We start from the raw sequence: 26,283 nt of genomic DNA, 5'->3' as shown, positions 1-26,283 counted from the left end.
CATAATACTGTTGTAAAAAACACAAATACAGAGAGGCCGCCAGGACATGCACTCACTTCAATTCTTAAAAAACATTCATTTGAGACAATCTGTAAGCCTCCAGGAACTGTGTGGAGGGGAAGATGCAGCCAGGGTATAATCAGAGCAATGATGCTATGCTGAAGATGTATAAGGCAGATACTTATCAGTATAAGATGTCATCAGGAGTAGAGAGGGGAGGGATGATGTTGTCCACTTCAGTGGTGGTGTATCTGGTATCCAAAGAGCTGGCACTCGTGGCCTCGTGGCGCTTAAATGGACCCTTTAGTATCACAACAGGAATGTCCACACTAAACAGTATAGTGGCGTCGCCCAAGCAATGCAGTTAAAACTGCTACTCTCCTCTCACTCTGTATCCGTATATACATGTGTGTAATATATACAGTATACATATATATATATATATATATATATATATATATATATATATATATATATATATATATATATATATATATATATTCTATGTAGGTAGGCAGAGAGACACCACTACTATCTGATCTATTTCAGACCTCTCCAGAATATTAGTCATTCATCTCCAGTTTTGTCAACAATTCTCCCTCAATTATTATTTTCTGTAAATAGTTTTGTAAATGGCATACAGTAAATACTTGTATAGGATGTGAAAAAGCTCCAAATGTACATAATAGGACATCACATTTTCCCCATAATAGAAAACCAAAAGCAAAGAACCTTAGGCACAGCCAGAACCAAAAATGGCAAAACCAATGGGTCATGAGAAAGGTCCCATTGGGTACCGAAACATTGAGTCAATAGAGTTCACTTTTTTTCATATAGAAGTGCACCCTACCTTTACCCATATTTTGTATTTTGTTTTGTACATGCCCTGTTCTGATTTTATATATACAGTATATAGAGCTCAACCCCGTTATAGTGCCATCCGCTACAATGCGGTCTCAGCGGGGCTCTGTGTTTTGTTTACGCGATCCCGGTTCTAACGTGGTCTCATTATGTGGACCCCGAGTACCGTGTTATATCGGGGTTCAGCTGTGTGTATATATATATATATATATAGTCAGATAAGGCAGTTGGCACTCCAATAGGTGCTGGTAAGCCACAGGTGCACGTCCCATATAGAGAATGTAGTTATACGTTACCGTTCCAAGGATTGGTAAACAAGAGACAGCACTCAATGTTGAAAATCAAAGTGTATTAGTGAAAGCAAAAATACATCCAGAAACCCAACGTTTCGGTCCTACAGAATGGGACCTTCCTCAGGGGGATACAAAAAAAAAAACTTTGCTATATATATATATATATATACTCATATTCTTGAAAGATTTAATAATGCAATCATAATATTCTTATCTTATGTTGCGCTGTCAGTGTACACCGTACTTCTCTGTAGAGTGACTTGTCCAAGGTCACAAGTAGAGGTGACACTGGTTTTCAAACCAGGTTCCCCAATTTCAAAGTGAGTGACGTTACCACTGAGCTACTCCTTGTAATGCTATGAGGAAACCATATTTGAATGTTCTCTGTTATATGTTCTTTAACACTTTTAATATTCAGTTTAATCTCCTTCTCAAAACAGCTGTGTTCTGTGATTTCTACAACCGTCAAGGACAGTGTGAGTGGCACTACAAAGCATGTGGTGCTCCATGCATGAAGACCTGCAAGAACCCCAGTGGAACATGCTACCACAATCTTCCAGGCTTAGAAGGTAATAAATGCGATCCACTGTAAATACATCTATTACCAAGGACGAGACCTTAGCCACTGACCATGCTGTGCAAGCATTACTGTTGAATTCTAATGTATGTATAGATTAATACATGGGCATATGGAGAAGAGGTTTGTGAGGATTTACCATTTCTGTACACTCTCTTACATCTACGAACAATTGTATTGTTGGCCAAAAGGCATTACGACATAAGATGAATATTCATTAAATCCCTTAAAAGAACATCCTATAAAAAGGCTTGGGAGAACTCTTTTGACAGTAGCTTTCTTATGGTCCTTATTCTTAATCTGATCTATATAAGAATGGAAATCAGTAGTACTGTAGTTGTCCTTCTACCATCTCATTTTCACGGCCATTCATAATCAGAGAACAAATACTTTGCATGTGTGCTTTAATTCAAATGGTTGGTGGTACTACAAACATAACTTGTACAACTATATGCCTTCTGTATGCAGGTTGCTACCCTAACTGCCCAGTGAACAGACCTTTCCTTGATGAAGACACAATGCAGTGTGTGTCAGCTTGCAACTGTTATGATGGATCCGGCAAAATGTACTTGCCTGGACAGGAGATGCCTAATGAAGAGACTACTTCTTGTAGGACGTGGTAAGAAAAGATTCTGCAGGGCATCATGATAACGATGCAGATACATACTTGACCTCCTACAACACATTAAGCAAAAGCCAGTAATTAAACCCATGGCCCATCAAATTTCACAACTCTTATGAAGGTTTTCTTTCTATTTCATTATAATGGTACCTAAGATTAAGGGGAACTTTAACTAACCTGACTGAAATGTCTTTGTAATAAGTGGTGAAATTCCTTTCTTCTTGTTTTTCAAATACTGTAGATCCCTTTTTCTGGATTGAAAAAAAAAAATGAGTCCCTATCCCTCTTTATTCATAATCATCTAGCTACGATCTTGTTTTTCGTAAGACCTGTAATGTTAGCAACGTACAGATAGCATAATCTTTTCGAACATTGTGATACATTCGTGACATGAGCTCTGACAATGTCTCACTTGGAGCACGGATGGTAACCTCTGGAATTGTATTTCCTTATTTAAGTTTTACTTCTTCCATTGGTGAACATGTTGATGTTTCAGATCTACAAATATAAATTTAAAATGATTGATATCCATACACGTTATTTTTTTGATTTTTTTTAGCACTTGCACCAAAGAGGGCATGACATGCAAAACCCTTACAGGTAAGAGATCACAACAGTTCTGGATATGATACTATACTTCTTTTCAAACTCTATACATAGATTTGTGGATGATTCCTAGTATACTGTACATTGGTGTACATATTTCTTTGCTGTTCTCAAAGTGCAATAAGTAATTGAATAGAACCCATACAAATGCCTGTGAGGGTTACTCAATTAGGTGGTGATAATCATAATGGTCATGATGGTCAACCTTGCACAGTGCTTTAGCACGACTTTTCCTTATTAGTACACCAAGTTTGCAAACATCCAAAAAATCCATTCAGGGAACCAGAAAACTCACTGTGGCTTTGTGTGTTCTCTACCATTCGTGAATTTCCCATTCACGAGTCTCCAAGGAATTCACTTACTCATCACTATCTATCTTAAACCCCATTTCCCTAATTATATTCTGAGTTTAGTAGGTGTTCGTTTTAATACATTCATTCAAGAAGATGCTCTGGGGAGTAGTGTCCCTCCTTACATGTGAACGTCATGTAATGTATGACTTACTCAGATCTTATACCTTCTATTGTGTACGATACATGTGAATGATAACATGGGTCTCAGGGTTTATTCCTTTATTTCGGAAATTTGACAAGGAAACAAATTGAAAATCCACATGGACTGCAGGGCAGTTAGAAAGCAGCAATGTTCTGCATTTACCAACTCACTGCTTTGCTTTTCTGGCTATGTTTTCCAACTGGAAGTTTAATTGTACTGAGATTAGAACATTGACTATTAGAGTGTCCATTAACTAATTGAATGTTCTGCATGAGTACTACAGAGGTAGCAGAAGTTCTGATGCCCATTATTGCACGATAATGCGTTATCATGCTGTTATTTTATACGCTCGGGTTATCTTTTAACTTGAGCCACTTTATCTCCCATAAATGTTGGAATGATGTGAGTTGCAGTGTAGACAGTTGTCTTTAAATCAGTAGCCAGTTTGACGGAAGTCTATAAGAGATACAGATGTACTGTAGTAGCCTTTATTACTCTCGCTATCGCGATAATGAGTTACTGCCGACACAAGTCGCTGAGCGTTATTGTGCGATTTGCAATTCAATTCAATGTAGCTGTGTGTTGCAAAACCGTGTAATTTTGAGAACTAATCCTGCTATAGCAAAAGCAGTAACGACTGGAACATCTGTAGACCACAAACAAGGGTGACAGTTAGAGCCTTAACAAATGTTATTCTGAATGTATGCCTCAGCACTATAGATAATGGGAAATGTTTATGTGGGTCAAGAGGAAGCCACTATTGTCAGGGGTTATATCACCACCAACTGAGTTTCCATCTCTTAAGCTACAGTACGTATATAAAAAAAGCAGCTGGTAATTAGTATATTGGTCACTAACATCTCCATTCTTCTGCAGACTGTTGCCTTTATAACAAGAAGATGTATAAGAACAGGGAAACAATTTATACTACCACTGATGGTATTGGAGGCTGTATCAAAGCATACTGCAATTATGCACACATTGCGAGAATAATCACGGATTGTTCAACAAAAAGTCCTACGACAATTCCTTCCACAACATTCAGCTTCTTTACCAGCCCGCCTGTTACAGTGCCCATAACTTCCCCCATCAGCACTCAAACCAGTGCAACAGTCACATCAGGTACAGTAAATATCTGCTTTTCCCTAAAACGTGTTATAAAAGATATAGAAATATCAATTAGATGAGGCGCATTCTTCTGCAAAAACTGCAAATGTCATTTATATACGAGAGTGCAAAAAGACAGACTGCAATGAAAAAGAGAATCACCTTTTCAGTGTCTCTGAAATAGCACAGAGAATTGATCCTGGAGAAGTATAGATTTGGGAGTTCTCATCATACTTATTGAGAGACCGAGAAAGAGAGAGGGATACTGTATATAACTGTTTAATGAACACACCGAGATGGGTTTCCAAGCAATATCGCAGTTTTTTGCATGAAATCTAAAGTTTCAGTTTAAAGAACAGAACCATAAAAAGAACAGAATGAAACGGATACATACATACAATACTTCTGCTAGCTTACCTTCATAACTTACTTTAAGCACCACTGACATTGTTTGCTTTTGATTATCAGAAAATGAAAGAAAATACAGTGGGAAGTATTTTTATTAGTGACAAACATAATGATATTGAAATCATAGTTGATGTACTAATATATACCCATAGAGGCTTGGTGAACATAAAATAAACAGGTTATACATCTCAAATTCTCAGATCTTTTCATGTATTCATTATACTGTATGTCTGTTGTGAATTTACCATTTTTTTTAAATGACTCATTTATACACAGATAAAAAAATCGGAGACAGGTAAACTAGAATGAACTAACTCACTTAAGAAAACTGAATATTTATTGAACAACTCAAACAATTCTCTTTATTTTTCAGTGTGTGCAGAGTGTGTTTGGTCCGATTGGTATGATGTGAGCTATCCAAAATTTGGAAATGACAAAGGGGATTTTGAAACCTTTGAAAATATCAGGAAAAATGGATATACCGTTTGTGATACTCCTCGAACTGTACAGTGCAGAGCAAAGGAATTTCCTGATGAAAAATTTGAAGATTTAGACCAAGATGTAACATGCAGCAAAGATATCGGTCTAATTTGTCACAACAGCAATAACTTTCCAATCTGTTACAATTATCAGATAAAGATTGAATGCTGTCACTCACATAAGGAATGCACAACAACAGAGATACAAGCTACTCCGACTTCAGCAACTCCTTCAACGTCATTATCAAACACTCCCACCACATTGTCAATCACTATATCTACAATCACACCATCAGTAACGCCAGAGACTGTAACTACAACTCCAGAAATACACTCTGTACCAACAGAATCAACTACAAGCCCGTCAACAAGTACTGCATCCACATCAGTGACATCAACTTCTGAACCGTACCTCCCCACATCAACCCCACCAACTACACCAGGTTCGCCATCCACTACTTCTTCAACAAGTTCAACAATAACATCAGAGATTTCTACTTCAATCACACCATCAGTAATGACAGAGACTGTAACTACAACTCCAGAAATACAGTCTGTACCAACAGAATCAACTACAAGCCCTTCAACAAGTACTCCATCCACATCAGTGACATCAACTTCTGAACTGCAACCCCCAACATCAACCACACCAACTACAGAAGTTACCCTCATCACTACTTCTTCACCAAGTTCAACAACATCAACAATTTCTACCTTCATCACACAATCACAAACACCAGAGACTGTAACTACAACTCCAGAAATACAGTCTGTACCAACAGAATCAACCACAAGCCCTTCAACAAGTACTCCATCCACATCAGTGACATCAACTTCTGAACCGCAACCACCAATATCAACCACACCAACTACAGAAGTTACCCTCATCACTACTTCTTCACCAAGTTCAACAACAACATCAGACATTTCTACCTCTATCACATCATCACAAATGCCAGAGGTTACAAAGCCGACTCCAAAAATATACTCTCTACCAACAGTATCAACTACTACTCCATCTGCAACAGTGACAACGCTCCCTTCCTCATCAACCACACCAACTACACCAGTCACCCCCTCTACTACTTCTTCAACAAGTTGTGCATATAAAATGCAATGTCATTGGACAAGCTGGTTTGATACCCATGCACCTACGTTTGGCTTTTCGGGAGGAGAGACAGAAAGCCTGGTAGGAATAAAAGCAAAAGGATATCAGATCTGTACGCAAAAGGAAATCGAAAACAAAATACAGTGTGCAGCTGTAGAATTTTCAGGTTCGAGCAGTGATGAAGAAATACAAATTTACAAGTGTGACCTGAATAGTGGACTGGTTTGTAACAATAAAGATCAGAAAGGCTGGTTTAAACAGTGTCATAACTATAGGATGAGAATCGAGTGTTGTTCTAAATATTGTGAACCAACAACACTACCACCGACCATTTCTACCTCTATCAAACCAGCACAAACAACAATAACTCGTGCACCGTATTCCTTCTCATCAACCACACATTCTACACCAGTTACCCCCTCCACTACTTCTTCAACAAGTTGTGCATATAAAATGCAATGTCATTGGACAAGCTGGTTTGATACAAATAAACCTACATTTGGCTATTGGGGTGGAGAGACAGAAAGCCTGGTAGGAATAAAAGCAAGAGGATATCAGATCTGTACGCAAAAGGAAATTGAAAACAAAATACAGTGCGAAGCTGTAGAAGTTTCAGGTTCAAGCAGTGAAGAGGAAATACAAATTTACAAATGTGACCTGAATAGTGGACTGGCTTGTAACAATAAAGATCAGAAAGGGTGGTTCAAACAGTGTCATAACTATAGGATGAGAATCGAGTGTTGTTCTAAATATTGTGAATCAACAACAACAAAGACAATTTCTACCTCTATCGTACCATCAAAAACGCCAGTGACTGTAACTACAACTCAGAAAATATACTCTTTACCAACAGTATCAACTTCTGCACCACACACCCCAACATCAACTACACCAACTACACCAGTTACCCCCTCCACTACTTCTTTAACAAGTTCAACAATAACATCAGAGATTTCTACTTCAATCACACCATCAGTAATGACAGAGACTGTAACTACAACTCCAGAAATACAGTCTGTACCAACAGAATCAACTACAAGCCCTTCAACAAGTACTCCATCCACATCAGTGACATCAACTTCTGAACCGCAACCACCAATATCAACCACACCAACTACAGAAGTTACCCTCATCACTACTTCTTCACCAAGTTCAACAACATCAACAATTTCTACCTTTATCACACAATCACAAACACCAGAGACTGTAACTACAACTCCAGAAATACAGTCTGTACCAACAGAATCAACCACAAGCCCTTCAACAAGTACTCCATCCACATCAGTGACATCAACTTCTGAACCGCAACCACCAATATCAACCACACCAACTACAGAAGTTACCCTCATCACTACTTCTTCACCAAGTTCAACAACAACATCAGACATTTCTACCTCTATCACATCATCACAAATGCCAGAGGTTACAAAGCCGACTCCAAAAATATACTCTCTACCAACAGTATCAACTACTACTCCATCTGCAACAGTGACAACGCTCCCTTCCTCATCAACCACACCAACTACACCAGTCACCCCCTCTACTACTTCTTCAACAAGTTGTGCATATAAAATGCAATGTCATTGGACAAGCTGGTTTGATACCCATGCACCTACGTTTGGCTTTTCGGGAGGAGAGACAGAAAGCCTGGTAGGAATAAAAGCAAAAGGATATCAGATCTGTACGCAAAAGGAAATCGAAAACAAAATACAGTGTGCAGCTGTAGAATTTTCAGGTTCGAGCAGTGATGAAGAAATACAAATTTACAAGTGTGACCTGAATAGTGGACTGGTTTGTAACAATAAAGATCAGAAAGGCTGGTTTAAACAGTGTCATAACTATAGGATGAGAATCGAGTGTTGTTCTAAATATTGTGAACCAACAACACTACCACCGACCATTTCTACCTCTATCAAACCAGCACAAACAACAATAACTCGTGCACCGTATTCCTTCTCATCAACCACACATTCTACACCAATTACCCCCTCCACTACTTCTTCAACAAGTTGTGCATATAAAATGCAATGTCATTGGACAAGCTGGTTTGATACAAATAAACCTACATTTGGCTATTGGGGTGGAGAGACAGAAAGCCTGGTAGGAATAAAAGCAAGAGGATATCAGATCTGTACGCAAAAGGAAATTGAAAACAAAATACAGTGCGAAGCTGTAGAAGTTTCAGGTTCAAGCAGTGAAGAGGAAATACAAATTTACAAATGTGACCTGAATAGTGGACTGGCTTGTAACAATAAAGATCAGAAAGGGTGGTTCAAACAGTGTCATAACTATAGGATGAGAATCGAGTGTTGTTCTAAATATTGTGAATCAACAACAACAAAGACAATTTCTACCTCTATCGTACCATCAAAAACGCCAGTGACTGTAACTACAACTCAGAAAATATACTCTTTACCAACAGAATCAACTTCTGCACCACACACCCCAACATCAACTACACCAACTACACCAGTTACCCCCTCCACTACTTCTTTAACAAGTTTAACAACAACATCAACGATTTCTACCTCCATCACACAATCACAAACGCCAGAGACTGTAACTACAACTCCAGAAATACAGTCTGTACCAACAGAATCAACTACAAGCCCTTCAACAAGTACTCCATCCACATTAGTGACTTCAACTTCTGAAACGCAACCACCAACATCAACTGCCCCAGTTACCCTCTCCACAACTTCTTCACTAAGTTCAACAACATCAACGATTTCTACCTCTATCACACAATCACAAACGCCAGAAACTGTAACTAAAACTCCAGAAATACACTCTCTACCAACAGTATCAACTTCAAGCTCTTCAACAAGTACTCCATCCACAACAAAGACATCAACTTTTGGACCTCATCCCCCCTCATCAACCACACCAACTACACCAGTTACCCCCTCTACTACTTCTTCAACAAGTTGTGCATATAAAATGCAATGCCATTGGACAAGCTGGTTTGATACCCATAAACCTACATTTGGCTTTTGGGGTGTAGAGGAAGAAAGTCTGAAAGCAATCAAATTAAGAGGATATCAAATCTGTACACAAAAGGAAATTGAAAACAAAATACAGTGCGAAGCTGTAGAAGCTTCAGGTTCGAGCAGTGATGAAGAAATACAAATTTACAAATGTGACCTGAATAGTGGACTGGTATGTAACAATAAAGATCAGAAAGGGTGGATCAAACAGTGCTCTAACTATAGGATGAGAATCGAGTGTTGTTCTAAATATTGTGAACCAACAACACTACCACCGACCATCTCTACCTCTATCAAACCATCACAAACAACAATAACTCCTGCACCGTATTCCTCCTCATCAACCACACATTCTACACCAATTACCCCCTCCACTACTTCTTCGACAAGTTGTGCATATAAAATGCAATGTCATTGGACAAACTGGTTTGATACCAATAAACCTACATTTGGCTATTGGGGAGGAGAGACAGAAAGCCTGGTAGGAATAAAAGCAAGAGGATATCAGATCTGTACGCAAAAGGAAATTGAAAACAAAATACAGTGCGAAGCTGTAGAAGTTTCAGGTTCAAGCAGTGAAGAGGAAATACAAATTTACAAATGTGACCTGAATAGTGGACTGGCTTGTAACAATAAAGATCAGAAAGGGTGGTTCAAACAGTGTCATAACTATAGGATGAGAATCGAGTGTTGTTCTAAATATTGTGAACCAACAACAACAACACCGACCATTTCTACCTCTATCAAACCATCGCAAACAACAATAACTCCTGCACCATATTCCTCCTCATCAACCACACATTCTACACCAATTACCCCCTCCACTACTTCTTCAACAAGTTGTGTATATAAGATGCAATGTCATTGGACGAGCTGGTTTGATACCCATAAACCAACATTTGGCTATTGGGGTGTCGAGGAAGAAAGCCTGAGAGCAATCAAAGCAAGAGGGTATCAGATCTGTACGCAAAAGGAAATTGAAAATAAAATACAGTGCGAAGCTGTAGAATATCAAGGTTCAAGCAGTGAAGAACAAAAACAAATTTACAAATGTGACCTGGATAGTGGACTGGTCTGTAACAATAAAGACCAGAAAGGTTGGTTACAAAAGTGTTCTAACTATAGGATTAGAATCGAGTGTTGTTCTAAATATTGTGAACCAACAACAACACCGACCATTTCTACCTCAATCATACCATCAAAAACGCCAGTGACTGTAACTACAACTCAGAAAATATACTCTTTACCAACAGTATCAACTTCTGAACCACATCCCGCAACATCAACCACACCAACTACACCAGTTACCCTTTCCACTACTTCTTTAACAAGTTCAACAACAACATCAACAATTTCTACCTCTATCACACAATCACAAACACCAGAGTCTGTAACTACAACTCCAGAAATACAGTCTGTACCAACAGAATCAACTACAAGCCCTTCAACAAGTACTCCATCCACATCAGTGACATCAACTTCTGAACCGCAACCATCAATATCAACCACACCAACTACAGAAGTTACCCTCATCACTACTTCTTCACCAAGTTCAACAACATCAATGATTTCTACCTCTATCACACAATCACAAACACCAGAGACTGTAACTACAACTCCAGAAATACAGTCTGTACCAACAGAATCAACCACAAGCCCTCCAACAAGTACTCCACCCACATCAGTGACATCAACTTCTGAACCGCAACCACCAGTATCAACCACACCAACTACAGAAGTTACCCTCATCACCACTTCTTCACCAAGTTCAACAACATCAACGATTTCTACCTCTATCACACAATCACAAACACCAGAGACTGTAACTACAACTCCAGAAATACAGTCTGTACCAACAGAATCAACCGCAAGCCCTACAACAAGTACTCCATCCACATCAGTGACATCAACTTCTGAACCGCAACCACCAATATCAACCACACCAACTACAGAAGTTACCCTCATCACTACTTCTTCACCAATTTCAACAACATCAACGATTTCTACCTCTATCACACAATCACAAACACCAGAGACTGTAACTACAACTCCAGAAATACAGTCTGTACCAACAGAATCAACCACAAGCCCTTCAACAAGTACTCCATCCACATCAGTGACATCAACTTCTGAACCGCAACCACCAATATCAACCACACCAACTACAGAAGTTACCCTCATCACTACTTCTTCACCAAGTTCAACATCAACGATTTCTACCTCTATCACACAATCACAAACGCCAGAGACTGTAACTAAAACTCCAGAAATACACTCTCTACCAACAGTATCAACTTCAAGCTCTTCAACAAGTACTTCATCCACAACAAAGACATCAACTTTTGGACCGCATCCCCCCTCATCAACCACACCAACTACACCAGTTACCCCCTCTACTACTTCTTCAACAAGTTGTGCATATAAAATGCAATGCCATTGGACAAGCTGGTTTGATACCCATAAACCTACGTTTGGCTTTTGGGGTGTAGAGGAAGAAAGCCTGAAAGCAATCAAATTAAGAGGATATCAAATCTGTACACAAAAGGAAATTGAAAACAAAATACAGTGCGAAGCTGTAGAAGCTTCAGGTTCGAGCAGTGATGAAGAAATACAAATTTACAAATGTGACCTGAATAGTGGACTGGTATGTAACAATAAAGATCAGAAAGGATGGTTCAAACAGTGTTCTAACTATAGGATGAGAATCGAGTGTTGTTCTAAATATTGTGAACCAACAACACTACCACCGACCATTTCTACCTCTATCAAACCATCACAAACAACAATAACTCCTGCACCGTATTCCTCCTCATCAACCACACATTCTACACCAGTTACCCCCTCCACTACTTCTTCGACAAGTTGTGCATATAAAATGCAATGTCATTGGACAAACTGGTTTGATACCAATAAACCTACATTTGGCTATTGGGGAGGAGAGACAGAAAGCCTTGTAGGAATAAAAGCGAGAGGATATCAGATCTGTACGCAAAAGGAAATTGAAAACAAAATACAGTGCGAAGCTGTAGAAGTTTCAGGTTCAAGCAGTGAAGAGGAAATACAAATTTACAAATGTGACCTGAATAGTGGACTGGCTTGTAACAATAAAGATCAGAAAGGGTGGTTCAAACAGTGTCATAACTATAGGATGAGAATCGAGTGTTGTTCTAAATATTGTGAACCAACAACAACACAGACCATTTCTACCTCTATCATACCATCAAAAACGCCAGTGACTGTAACTACAACTCAGAAAATATACTCTTTACCAACAGTATCAACTTCTGCACCACACACCCCCACATCAACCACACAAACTACTCCAGTTACCCCCTCCACTACTTCTTTAACAAGTTCAGCCACAACATCAACGATTTCTACCTCTATCACACAATCACAAACGCTAGAGACTGTAACTAAAACTCCAGAAATATACTCTCTACCAACAGTATCAACTTCAAGCTCTTCAACAAGTACTCCATCCACATCAGTGACATCAACTTCTGAACCGCAACCCCCTTCATCAACCACCCCAACTACCCCAGTTACCCTCTCCACTACTTCTTCAAAAAGTTCAACAACATCAACGATTTCTACCTCTATCACACCATCACACACGCCAGAGACTGTTACTAAAACTCCAGAAATACACTCTCTACCAACAGTATCAACTTCAAGCTCTTCAACAAGTACTCAATCCACAACAAAGACATCAACTTTTGGACCGCATCCCCCTTCATCAACCACCCCAACTACACCAGTTACCCCCTCTACTACTTCTTCAACAAGTTGTGCATATAAAATGCAATGTCATTGGACAAGCTGGTTTGATACCCATAAACCTACGTTTGGCTTTTGGGGTGTAGAGGAAGAAAGCCTGAAAGCAGTCAAATTAAGAGGATATCAGATCTGTACACAAAAGGAAATTGAAAACAAAATACAGTGCGAAGCTGTAGAAGAAGTTTCAGGTTCCAGCAGTGATGAAGAAATACAAATTTACAAATGTGACCTGAATAGTGGATTGGTTTGTAACAATAAAGATCAGAAAGGGTGGTTCAAACAGTGTTCTAACTATAGGATGAGAATCGAGTGTTGTTCTAAATATTGTGAACCAACAACAACAACACCGACTATTTCTACCTCTATCAAACCAGCACAAACAACAATAACTCCTGCACCATATTCCTCCTCATCAACCACACATTCTACACCAATTACCCCCTCCACTACTTCTTCAACAAGTTGTGCATATAAGATGCAATGTCATTGGACAAGCTGGTTTGATACCCATAAACCAACATTTGGCTATTGGGGTGTCGAGGAAGAAAGCCTGCGAGCAATCAAAGCAAGAGGATATCAGATCTGTACGCAAAAGGAAATTGAAAATAAAATACAGTGCGAAGCTGTAGAATATCAAGGTTCAAGCAGTGAAGAACAAAAACAAATTTACAAATGTGACCTGGATAGTGGACTGGTCTGTAACAATAAAGACCAGAAAGGTTGGTTACAAAAGTGTTCTAACTATAGGATTAGAATCGAGTGTTGTTCTAAATATTGTGAACCAACAACAACACCGACCATTTCTACCTCTATCATACCATCAAAAACGCCAGTGACTGTAACTACAACTCAGAAAATATACTCTTTACCAACAGTATCAACTTCTGAACCACATCCCGCAACATCAACCACACCAACTACACCAGTTACCCCCTCCACTACTTCTTTAACAAGTTCAACAACAACATCAACAATTTCTACCTCTATCACACAATCACAAACACCAGAGACTGCAACTACAACTCCAGAAATACAGTCTGTACCAACAGAATCAACCACAAGCCCTTCAACAAGTACTCCATCCACATCAGTGACATCAACTTCTGAACTGCAACCCCCAACATCAACCACACCAACTACAGAAGTTACCCTCATCACTACTTCTTCACCAAGTTCAACAACATCAACAATTTCTACCTTTATCACACAATCACAAACACCAGAGACTGTAACTACAACTCCAGAAATACAGTCTGTACCAACAGAATCAACCACAAGCCCTTCAACAAGTACTCCATCCACATCAGTGACATCAACTTCTGAACCGCAACCCCCAACATCAACCACACCAACTACACAGGTTACCCTCTTCACTACTTCTTCACCAAGTTCAACAACATCAACGATTTCTACCTCTATCACACAATCACAAACGCCAGAGACTGTAACTACAACTCCAGAAATACAGTCTGTACCAACAGAATCAACTACAACCCCTTCAACAAGTATTCCATTCACATCAGTGTCATCAGCTTCTGAACCGCAACCCCCAACATCAACTACACCAGTTACCCTCTCCACAACTTCTTCACTAAGTTCAACAACATCAACGATTTCTACCTCTATCACACAATCACAAATGCCAGAGACTGTAACTAAAACTCCAGAAATACACTCTCTACCAACAGTATCAACTTCAAGCTCTTCAACAAGTACTCCATCCACAACAAAGACATCAACTTTTGGACCACATCCCCCCTCATCAACCACACCAACTACACCAGTTACCCCCTCTTCTACTCCTTCAACAAGTTGTGCATATAAAATGCAATGTCATTGGTCAAGCTGGTTTGATACCAATAAACCTACATTTGGCTTTTGGGGTGGAGAGACAGAAAGCCTGGTAGCAATAAAAGCAAGAGGATATCAGATCTGTACGCAAAAGGAAATCGAAAACAAAATACAGTGCGAAGCTGTAGAAGTTGCAGATTCAAGCAGTGATGAAGAAATACAGACTTACAAATGTGACCTGAATAGTGGACTGGCTTGTAACAATAAAGATCAGAAAGGCTGGTTCAAACAGTGTCATAACTATAGGATGAGAATCGAGTGTTGTTCTAAATATTGTGAACCAACAACACCACCACCGACCATTTCTACCTCTACCAAACCATCACAAACAACAATAACTCCTGCACCATATTCCTCCTCATCAACCACACATTCTACACCAGTTACCCCCTCCACTACTTCTTCGACAAGCTGTGCATATAAAATGCAATGTCATTGGACAAGCTGGTTTGATACCAATAAACCTACGTTTGGCTTTTGGGGCGGAGAGACAGAAAGCCTGGTAGGAATAAAAGCAAGAGGGTATCAGATCTGTACGCAAAAGGAAATCGAAAACAAAATAGAGTGCGAAGCTGTAGATTATTCAGGTTCAAGCAGTGAAGAACAAAGAGAAATTTACAAATGTGACCTGAATAGTGGACTGGTTTGTAACAATAAAGATCAGAAAGGATGGTTCCAAAAGTGTTCTAACTATAGGATGAGAATTGAGTGTTGTTCTAAATATTGTGAACCAACAACAACACCGACCATTTCTACCTCTATCAAACCATCACAAACAACAATAACTCCTGCACCGTATTCCTCCTTATCAACCACACATTCTACACCAGTTACCCCCTCCACTACTTCTTCGACAAGTTGTGCATATAAAATGCAATGTCATTGGACAAGCTGGTTTGATACCAATAAACCTACATTTGGCTATTGGGGAGGAGAGACAGAAAGCCTGGTAGGAATAAAAGCAAGAGGATATCAGATCTGTACGCAAAAGGAAATCGAAAACAAAATTGAATGCGAAGCTATAGAAGTTTCAGGTTCAAGCAGTGAAGATGAAATACAAATTTACAAATGTGACCTGAATAGTGGACTGGCTTGTAACAATAAAGATCAGAAAGGGTGGTTCAAACAGTGTCATAACTATAGGATGAGAATCGAGTGTTGTTCTAAATATTGCGAACCAACAACAACACAGACCATTTCTACCTCTATCATACCATCAAAAACGCCAGTGACTGTAACTACAACTCAGAAAATATACTCTTTACCAACAGTATCAACAACTCCAGGAACTCCTTCAATTTCCACATCAACTACAACACCTATTTCACCAACACCTTCCACCAGCCTTCCAATTACATCTCCCTCCCATCCATTGACCACCACTTCTGGAACAACCTTTTCTACTACTATCACATCCTCCACAATTGTCACAGTTACGTCAACTTCTGGAACAACTACTTCTCCAATATCTACCACTCCAATCATTACATCATTCACATCATCTACTGATAGTACTATACCATTATCTACAACGATTTCCACATCTGAGAGCACAAAGACCACTACATCTGGATCCACCATCATGTCAACATCCTCACATACCATATCACCAACTACGGAATCAATGATCAGCAGCTCAACATCATGCTTCTGCAGAGTAAATGAAACCTTATTTACTCCAGGTGAGTTAAAACATTTTTCCATTGTGACATTCATACGAGATTATGTTTATATATTACGTGTGATACAGAAAAATGGAGGAATGGCATTTTGGGATTTTAAATTCAAAGACGATCTATTCAGCGAAGCATGACTGACATTTCAGCTATTAGAACAGCCTTTACTCAGAACAATGGCATGGTGCTGTGACAGCTGAAACGTCGGTCATGTTTGGCGACAAATTCGTCTTTGAATGTTAAAACGGAAAGTGCCCATCCTTCATCTTTTGCATTCTGCATGTCCAGGACAATTACAGAAAAGCCCATGGATTTAGAGCACCGGCATTTATGTATTTAACCTCTGTTGTTTTATCTAGGAATGATACAATATCCAGGTTTTTGTTTGTTTATTACATATAACATATTTCGGCCAACACATGTCCTTCTTGGAAATACACAGCCATTCGTGGTCTTAGCTTCCCTAAAAACACCTTATAATGCTCATATACCTGGGCATGAAAATACCCAAATACTATATATTTATTAATATTAAACCTGTATATTTAAAATATATAGATAAATATTTTATGTAACATATACTGTACTGTATAATACAATCAAGTTTAGAATACTTGTTGCATGGATATCAGGAGAGACTTAAGCTTTATTCCACGACATCTTATATTATCCCTCTAATTTCTCGTCTTGCCCTACTTTAAGCTGTTACAACTCTTCCTATTGATCCATAAAATCTCTCCTTCTCAGTCACCTACAATCCTTATTGCTGTATGTACAGTAGAGGCAACGTTTATTCTAACATTTGCTGTAAACTAGCCGGGTTACATTCTGGGTATGTGCTGGGTATGTGCTGGGTATGTTCTGGGCTAGTTTGAGGCACGTTTAAGGCATTTCTGCATTGACTAACGACCCATAGGATTAACACAGCAGGGATCCCTGGCAGTCCAATTCAGTTTGAATGGGACTGCCAGGGACCCCCGCTGTTAATCTGATAGGCCATTAATCAATGCAGAAATGCTGGGGCTAGTTTCAGGAAAGTTTAAGGCATGTATTCAGAATGTACCTGGGTGTACCTAGGTCTTTTGAGGAATTGCCACTGGTTTTTGTTAGAATAAGAGTTGCCTCTACTGTAATCACACCTTTTAATGAAACCCCAACAGCTTCTATTGATCCAATATAGACTTTGTTTTAGATATTTAGGGACTTAGAGATGAAATACAATAATTGGCACCACTTGCTGTATGAATACAAATACTATGTATAAAAACAAACATTGAAAACTATATGGGAGGTTATGTGTTAAGAATAGTTTTTTTAAAAATGAATTGAAAGTGTGCATTGCGACATAAAGCCAGTTTCTCCCCACAAATCATTAGCAGCATATTTTGTTATGTAATTATTCATGTTCTTACATTGGGCGCATATTTTCTTATTCTTTGTACCGTCTACATTAACTTCAGTTAGAAGAAGCAGAGTAGCACATGAATGCTAGTCTCCTTCTTCTAACGACACATCTGGATTTCTCCAGCTTTCTTTAGCACTCATGGTAGTATACCCCAGCATGGCTTGAGCGCTCCTTCTCCAGTACACTACGAAGAGTCCATCGGGTTCATACATAAGAACGCGCTAAGAATTGTTTGTGTCTACTTATCTGCAAGGAAAAGTTGACAGACGATTTCAATAGATTTATGGTGCACAAGAGTGGCATGTGCTCACAATTTTCTTATAGATATCAGTTGCATACAGTATGTGCACCACAGACAACATCCAAACATCACGACAAAATGCCTTTAACGTCACTTCATACATACTGTAGGTCCCATGGTGAGTAGTCACTAAAGTAAGGAAAGGATAGAAGTCAATATATGCCACATGCAGAGAGGATACTAAAATTGGTAATCTCATACTGTACAATGCAAATGTTCTTTGTTGAAAACAGTTAAGGGTATATACTATGCAGTAAAATCTGATCAATATTATTGGTAGTTAATACATTTGAATCCCTGACAATGATATAGCATGGCTACAAATCAGGTCTGGTGGCCTGTTAGTCTTTTCGCACCTAAACAAGAATACCATCCAATATGACAATATTTACACCTAATTGATAGCAAGTGAAAGTGACACAATATGAGTGCTCAATGCCTGCTGTGTGACAATGGGGGTAAGACAGGTGTAGGGAATCTGCGTGAGATGACAATGTACTCATAAGTGTTCTGTATCATTATTATAATATGACAATAGCAAATGTGTCTCAGATTATTATTTGTTAGAGTGAGCCAATCATGGTGAATCTAACGACAGTTTTTTCTCTTATTCGCAAATGTGAATGTCGGAGCCTCATTAATTATTTTCTTGTGCCCCAGGTGACATTATCTACAAAACCTCAGACATTGATGGCTGTGAATATTATGCAAAATGTAGCAATGTGTGCACACCTGAAAGGTTTGTGGGTCAATGTGTTACACCAACTCCCACCACCTCATCTTCAACGGAGTCCACTATTAGTAGTCCTTCAACGACCCCATCCACCTCGCTTTATACAACTTCAATTGAGTCAAGTCCAACACCATCAACAGCTGTTCCAGTAACCGGCAGTCCAAGTGAGTATGAATTTACAGGGTGTATTCAGTGCCAGCACAAGGTGGTAAAGTAGTATTATTTAGATTCAGGGACCTTAAAGAATGATTCATTCTGCAGGGTTATATTACAATGCAATGACATATTCTAACTTCTTCCTACGTACTGTATAACTCCTATTGTAAACTGACACAAAATTGGAGAAAAATAGCTGGATACCTTGATGCTTTAGAACTTAAAATGAAAATAAGGCTCTTTGCATTCCTATTTCTTGCCAAATTGACTTGATACATAGTTTACAATATTTCTAAGTATGAGTTCGCCAGCAGAACTGCCCAATTAAAAGTTAAGATCAACCTGCTGTCACATTGGGACACATAATATATATTTACATTTTAGTACAATTGATTAGCTGCCAACTATGATGTATACATACTGTAAAATATATATATATATATATATATATATATATATATATATATATATATATACTGTATATATATTGGTAAAGAAATAAATAGACAGCGCCTGTGATACCATACACCCAAATTGCTGCAACCCTGGTCCTGATTGATAAAATGCCACACCCTGCACAGATACCTATATGCAAAATATATATATATAAAAGTGACAAAATAGGCAAATGAAAAAATGATATAAAATATAACCATACAAATAAACAAAATTTCTAAATTGTTAACATAAAAAAATAATAAAAAGTTCAAAAAATGTCTGTTAAAAAATGAAAAATAATAATAAAATGTCCTGGAACTGTGTAAAAAACCTTAAAGGAAAATTGTGGTCCGGGTAGCTTCATTCTTGGGGTCAACAACCTCCCAAACGATACCTATTAGAAAAAAAGAGAAAGAAAAGGCGCCCGATCCATGTGTAAAATCCAATAATAAAGGTTTAATTTACCACGAACACAGACAATTGCACACTCACACTTTGCCAGTGTATTAAAAGCATTTTATGGGACAAGCCCATGCACCAAACAGATGTCAGACCGCAGCAAGTTCCTTCCGTTCCATCTAGCTGTGCAAACCGCAAGGCTTCACTGCTGCTGGTGTCACCGTCTCAGTGCCTCTCCGGCAACCCGAATGAGCAACTTGCAGTTCCTGATCAGCACGGCCCGGCACGGCTCTTTCTCAGATGAGATGACAGGGAACTCCTGTACTGGTGTCTGTGTTTAGGCGTCTGGACTGCTCCACCACCGTAGTTCCTATACCACGTGACCCTACGCGTTTCTTCCGACTCGGCGGATTTCATCAGGGGATATATATTTACATTTTAGTACAATTTATTAGCTGGCAACTATGATGTATACATACATACTGTAATATATATATATATTTGCCAGATACAGGTAGCTAAATAAAAGTATGCCATTGATACTCCAACACTTTGTAGTTGAAAGGTTCAGGGTATTAAACTCTTTTTTATTCATTTTAATTTGAATATTCTATAGCATGTGGGCCGTGTGTGTGCCAGATGCCAAAATGTGGATCCGGCTATCGTGTGGTCTCCTTCCTGCCACCAGGAGCCTGCTGTGCCAACATTACATGTGGTAAGTGCCATTTCACGGACATACTCTGCCTCTTAGCAGTTAGCAGTCATGCAAAGGTGCAAGATGAGTCATGAATATATATTCCATATCTGATAGAAGCCAATTCTTACAGTGTTACCTATTATCCTTGAATTGGATTCCTTCTAGCTAATACATGAGTCCCTATTGTAGACTGAATGAAAAAGCACTGCCAATACCAATCTCCCTTAATGCTTCAGTACCTGTTGCACATTAGTTTGATGTGGAATCTCTAGCATTTAAATAATCTTTTATAAAGAAAGAGCAGAATATACTGAATAAGTTATATGAAAACAAAGTTTAAAGGGTACACTATTATTTCATCTACTGTATGAAGACCTCTCAAGACCCATTAAATGGTAGCACAACTTCCAACAGTTCAACATGGAAATAAGCAAAAAAAATAAGTGGTTGTATCCTACCTTGTCTTTTTTATCAACAGTGCCTGACTCTGTGTGCGTGGTTGGAAATGATGTATACCAGGTAAAATACTGCTATTATATACCTTTTTATACATACTCACCTGAGCTGGAGACTACTATGTATAATTAGTTCATAATGCTCTGGCAACGGTACAATGAAGATCCCACATAAAGATAGATGTCTTCTTTTGGGGGATATTCTATTACTATTATTGGTATATTTTTTCTCAGCTAGAGGACTTTAATTTGCATGTCTTTTATGGACTATAATGTTAAAGGCGGTGGTGAATTAATGTGTTACCCCATTCTTTCTCCTCAGCGTGGATCAATCATCCCTCAACCCAAGGATGCCTGTCAGACGTGTGAATGCTCCCACAATATGGACATGGAATCCGAGTTCTATGCTGTAAAATGCCAGCCAATTGTGTGTGAGAAGACCTGCAAGGAAGTAAGTTCTCTCCTTGCGGTAAAACCTTTTCCATGAGAATCTTTTATATTCCATGCTGCTTTTTTAGCTGAAGACCACGTGTGGATTCAGCCCTGTTCTATACGCCCTGCGCACAGTTGGTACTAGACCAGTTCTAAACTTGTCAATATCGGCTATCAATGAAAAAGGAACCAATACTCCCTTTTTATAAATGTAGAAGCTTTATGCCAAGTCATAACAAGCTTTAGGGAACTCCATATATACAATACAACTACACCTGTTCTGTATTGCTTAAATAAGGTTTCTGTTGTCAGTGAAGATACTGTACCTCAGATACAGCAGATGTTGCACAGGAGACAGCATTATGATATGTCTGATGTAATTGATAATTACATAGTTCAAATTCAAATATTTGAACTACATCCTTTTGGCACCAATTACAGCTGCAGCGGCATGTATTCAAAAAAACCACGGCGCCGATTTCGTGTGCTCTGCTGTACTCCACGCAGCATGAACGCGGCCAATCGCCCCAGGCACCCGCGCTTATCGCAATTGCTTTGTTGAATTTCATGGATTCTGTTTCTTTGGGTGCAATGAAATGAATGAATTGCAATGTGTACAGTACTGTGCTACTGTGTCAATTTAAGGTGTTTAAAAACCAGACTCGCGTCTTAAGGCGGAAAGGTTGGAAGACATCCTGCGTCATGACTTCGGTATTCCGATGTACACAACGCGTGATTTGTTTAAAAAACGGCCGCTGCAGCTGTACATCTCTTGCTCATCTGACATTTTTAAATGAGCAGATCGTTTTGTATACTGTATGTTCTCACCATGATCGACTCTTCTCTCTAACTTTTACCCTAGGGTTATGTATACAGGGAGAAGACAGGGCAGTGCTGTGGTGAGTGTGTGGCCAAACAATGCACCATGAAGGGAGAGAAAAACACAGAAGTAGACATTAAGGTAACTGTTAAGCAAGATGTGTCAAAACTGTATCAGGCTCATTGCATGAGCCTCAACTAAAAAATGTATGGGACACTGTATTTTAACAATGCTCTATTCAACTCTCGCAAACACAAAACTTATTTATGCCCCATTATTTCTTCACCATTTTATATAATATAGACTTATCTCCTCAAACATGTCAGATGCCTTATATCCTTAGAGTCTCTTAAATTTTCTTTCACAGCGCCTTATATCATATACTGTAGTTACCTCACAATGAGGCAGTCACACATTGTCGGCTAGGGTTGCCAGGTGTCCAGCATTGAACTAGACTGTCCTGAATTTAATTTAGTAATAAAAAAAGAGTTAATACTGGACATGTAGGTGTCCGGTATGACCTCTCCGGACATACTGACCTGACTGGCTTGGGGGGGCCATGGAATTTTCCCGAGCAATGAGAGAGCAGAGCTGTGGCTATAAGGCTGGGCAGCTTCCTGCCCAGCAGCTCCTCATCGGCTGCTGCTAGGTAATGCAACCAATCAGGAGGAGGTTTCAGGAGCCTGGGGGTGGAATCAAGGAGAGAAGGAAACACCATGGAAAGGTGAGGGTTTGTGTATGTGTCTCGAGCGTGTCACACCTTTCACCATTGTGACCAGTATTTTGGGGTAAGCCACTTGGCAACCCTAATTGTTGCAGACTTCATATTAGCTCATTCTCTGGACTACTTTGAGGTCCGATCATTTCCACCTTGGAGGTTTAAATTAGATACTGGAAGATTCATAGTCCTGTCTTCATTCTGTAGATTGGGGATACTTATCGTCCCAAGGGAAGCACTTGCAGCTACTATGAATGTAACGAAGAAAATGGCCAGCCCATCCTGACCAAGGTGAAGAAGGTTTGCCAGGATCTGGACATCGCCAAGTGTGACCTGGTATGTTATACACTCAGTCACTTAACATTGTCTGACCATGTAATGCTTATGATGTACTATATTATGTTATTTACCATTGCATTGCACTTTTGGAATAACCTTAACACTTTGTACCTAGTAGACAATTAAGGGACAGACTTGGTTTGATACAGATGAATTTGCCGCTTCATAACAGTGGTAGTATTTTAAGCTCAAACTCCTTGTCTGTTTTAGAGTACACTTAAATATGATGAGGACGGCTGCTGTCAGACATGCACACCTAAATCAGGTAAGAAGGGTATACGGGGTAGACAAGAGTCTATCATCACCGGGACTGTATGGCTCAGGAAACTTGGGTACTATATGGATTAGTGAACTAGTGGGCTTAATGGTTCAGGAGGAATGCAAAGGGATATTAAAAATGGCATCTCTAAGACAGAACAACTGAACAGAATTGGGCAGCCATACATACTATAGCATAGGGCTTCTTAATATGTAATTAAGGGAATGGGCATGGAAAACCAGAGCATGTTGACCCTGGGATAGAACATCACTTGGGGATGTAACTTGTGATACATCTAGAGAAGACCAGCGCTAGACAAAAGTGATGACTCAGAACATAGTACACCTCCAGGACATAGCTTAGTGAATGGGTGCCGGTAGATCCTTGAAAGTCCAGGGAACTGATTGTGGAATGAAAGTTCCTCTTTGATTAATACTTTTTTTTTTAATATATAAATTAAAGTAATAGAAAAACCGACGGTCATAGAAAATTGCGGTGTTCGAAAGAATGTGACAGTCCTGAGACAAGATGACTGCGAGCTGGCGGTGGAACTCTCATACTGCGGAGGCCCCTGTATGGGATCTTCCATGTAAGTCAATTATTCACCTATTCACTGTCAGAGGGGGCTGTACTACACTGGGACTTCATTTACAGCATTGCTACAAGCCCAACATACTCACATACTGGATTCCAAATAATGTGATCATACAGGGCTTTTAAACTCATATCATTAGATCCAAGCTTCAATGATTAATAAGTACGGGATCTAAACAATCTCTACACCTTTAGACAGTAAGAGATTTAAAAATAATTCTGATATACAAAACAGTTAATACTGTAGATTTACAAGCATAATAATAATAGTAATAGGCTAATTAACAAAAGCATAGCATAGAACAACAACGGCATATACTGTAGCAGCCCACTATGTATAATGTTAAACTTTCAATTAAGTATGGGCACGTTCTTGTGTTTGAAATCTGAATTCCATGGATGAAATATTTGATTTGAATTCCGAGCAGTTTGAGAATTCGAAGTTCGAGTCAAACTTTGGAAATAATTTTTGAATCAAAGTGAATATCAAGCCAAAACCCACAAAAAGCTCAACTTTGTTCCCCTCCTTTTTTTTTTTTTAAATCAAAGTGTAGTATCCACACAGTATGTTTTACAGAACTCATTCACCACTTCTGTAACCTTTCTGTAACCTTTACAGTGCTCTAATGATATGTCTTGTATAGCATGAGTCTTGGCATGCCAGAGACCCTTGTAGCGTACCAGGTATGTCATAGACATTTCCTTATTTTCTAGGAAGATGATTGTGGGTTGACCATTCTGATGAAGCAGCCAGCTTGATAAAAACAGCAGTGGATCCCCCTCCACTTTTGTTTCTGGCTTCCGGAAGTGCTAGAGGTCCCATGGCGCTCTGGTGCTGCTGGATCCCTGGCACTGTAAAGCTTTAAGACTTGTGAGATTTTTAAAGCTCATGTTCTAAATCCACTTATGACAACATGTCATAACTGTCCATTAGGGAGACACATTACCTGTGAAAGTACCTAGTTTTCTTCAAGACCAATAATGGTGACTTCAACCCTACACTAATATCTAAACAAATATCTGACACATGCTTTATTTTCCCAGGTATTCAATGACTTCGAACAGCATTGACCATAAGTGTACTTGCTGCACGGATCTAGAGGTGGGACAGAAGAGTGTCCAATTGCTGTGCACCAATGGACAACGCAAGAGCTACACTTACACTGATGTGATAAGATGTGGCTGCGCTGGGGCCATCTGTACCCTTGAGAAGAACTACTAACAATTGTCCAAATATTTCAGGGAAAGTCAGAAGAGAAACTAGAGCTATGAGAGCAGAGAGCTAGCCATCTTCTGTAAATGTCCATTGTTCCCTACCCAAATCTTTATATTATAATTTTAGAAACTAAATGAGTAGAATTTCACATGAGTTCTCCTATTCCTTCTTGGCTCTAAATTGCAAATGTGTAGTGGTGACCAAAGCTCTCAAATTGCCCAATGGCAAGTCCCATGAAATAGCTTAAGGCTTTTAGGGATATAACTCTAAGATGTATGTAATCATACCAGATTTTGGTGCAGATGGATCTACTACTATGATAAGCGATGGATGGAGACCCTTTATTAGTGTTACTTTTATGTTCCTCTGTTAGTCCTATTATTTAATGTAGATTTTAATAAACTTCAAAGTTCAAAGCAATAACCAGCAAATGTACTACTTTGTTCATTGTGACTGCATGGAGAGGCGTTG

At 39.1% G+C, this 26,283-nt stretch overlaps 1 protein-coding gene across 1 annotated transcript in view; it reads left to right on the top strand.

Annotated features, from left to right (window-relative positions):
- LOC142463852 (uncharacterized) overlaps positions 1-25,907 on the top strand; it is a 41,915-nt gene extending 16,008 nt beyond the window's left edge. Inside the window, exons 29-42 of the mRNA XM_075566665.1 lie at positions 1,595-1,723; positions 2,200-2,350; positions 2,913-2,953; positions 4,331-4,576; positions 5,343-16,856; positions 19,217-19,453; positions 20,899-20,997; positions 21,458-21,498; positions 21,757-21,885; positions 22,729-22,827; positions 23,612-23,740; positions 23,954-24,008; positions 24,465-24,591; positions 25,641-25,907. Of these exons, the coding sequence (XP_075422780.1) occupies positions 1,595-1,723; positions 2,200-2,350; positions 2,913-2,953; positions 4,331-4,576; positions 5,343-16,856; positions 19,217-19,453; positions 20,899-20,997; positions 21,458-21,498; positions 21,757-21,885; positions 22,729-22,827; positions 23,612-23,740; positions 23,954-24,008; positions 24,465-24,591; positions 25,641-25,818 (13,175 nt within the window). The 3' untranslated portion in view covers positions 25,819-25,907. The remainder of the gene's footprint in view (positions 1-1,594; positions 1,724-2,199; positions 2,351-2,912; positions 2,954-4,330; positions 4,577-5,342; positions 16,857-19,216; positions 19,454-20,898; positions 20,998-21,457; positions 21,499-21,756; positions 21,886-22,728; positions 22,828-23,611; positions 23,741-23,953; positions 24,009-24,464; positions 24,592-25,640) is intronic.
- Positions 25,908-26,283: the final 376 nt, after the last annotated feature.

This window comes from Ascaphus truei, chromosome 12, assembly GCF_040206685.1.
Source record: "Ascaphus truei isolate aAscTru1 chromosome 12, aAscTru1.hap1, whole genome shotgun sequence".
Taxonomy (NCBI): domain Eukaryota; kingdom Metazoa; phylum Chordata; class Amphibia; order Anura; family Ascaphidae; genus Ascaphus; species Ascaphus truei.
The sequence above is the reverse complement of the archived record's forward strand: the minus strand, read 5'-3'. Positions and strand labels throughout refer to the sequence as shown.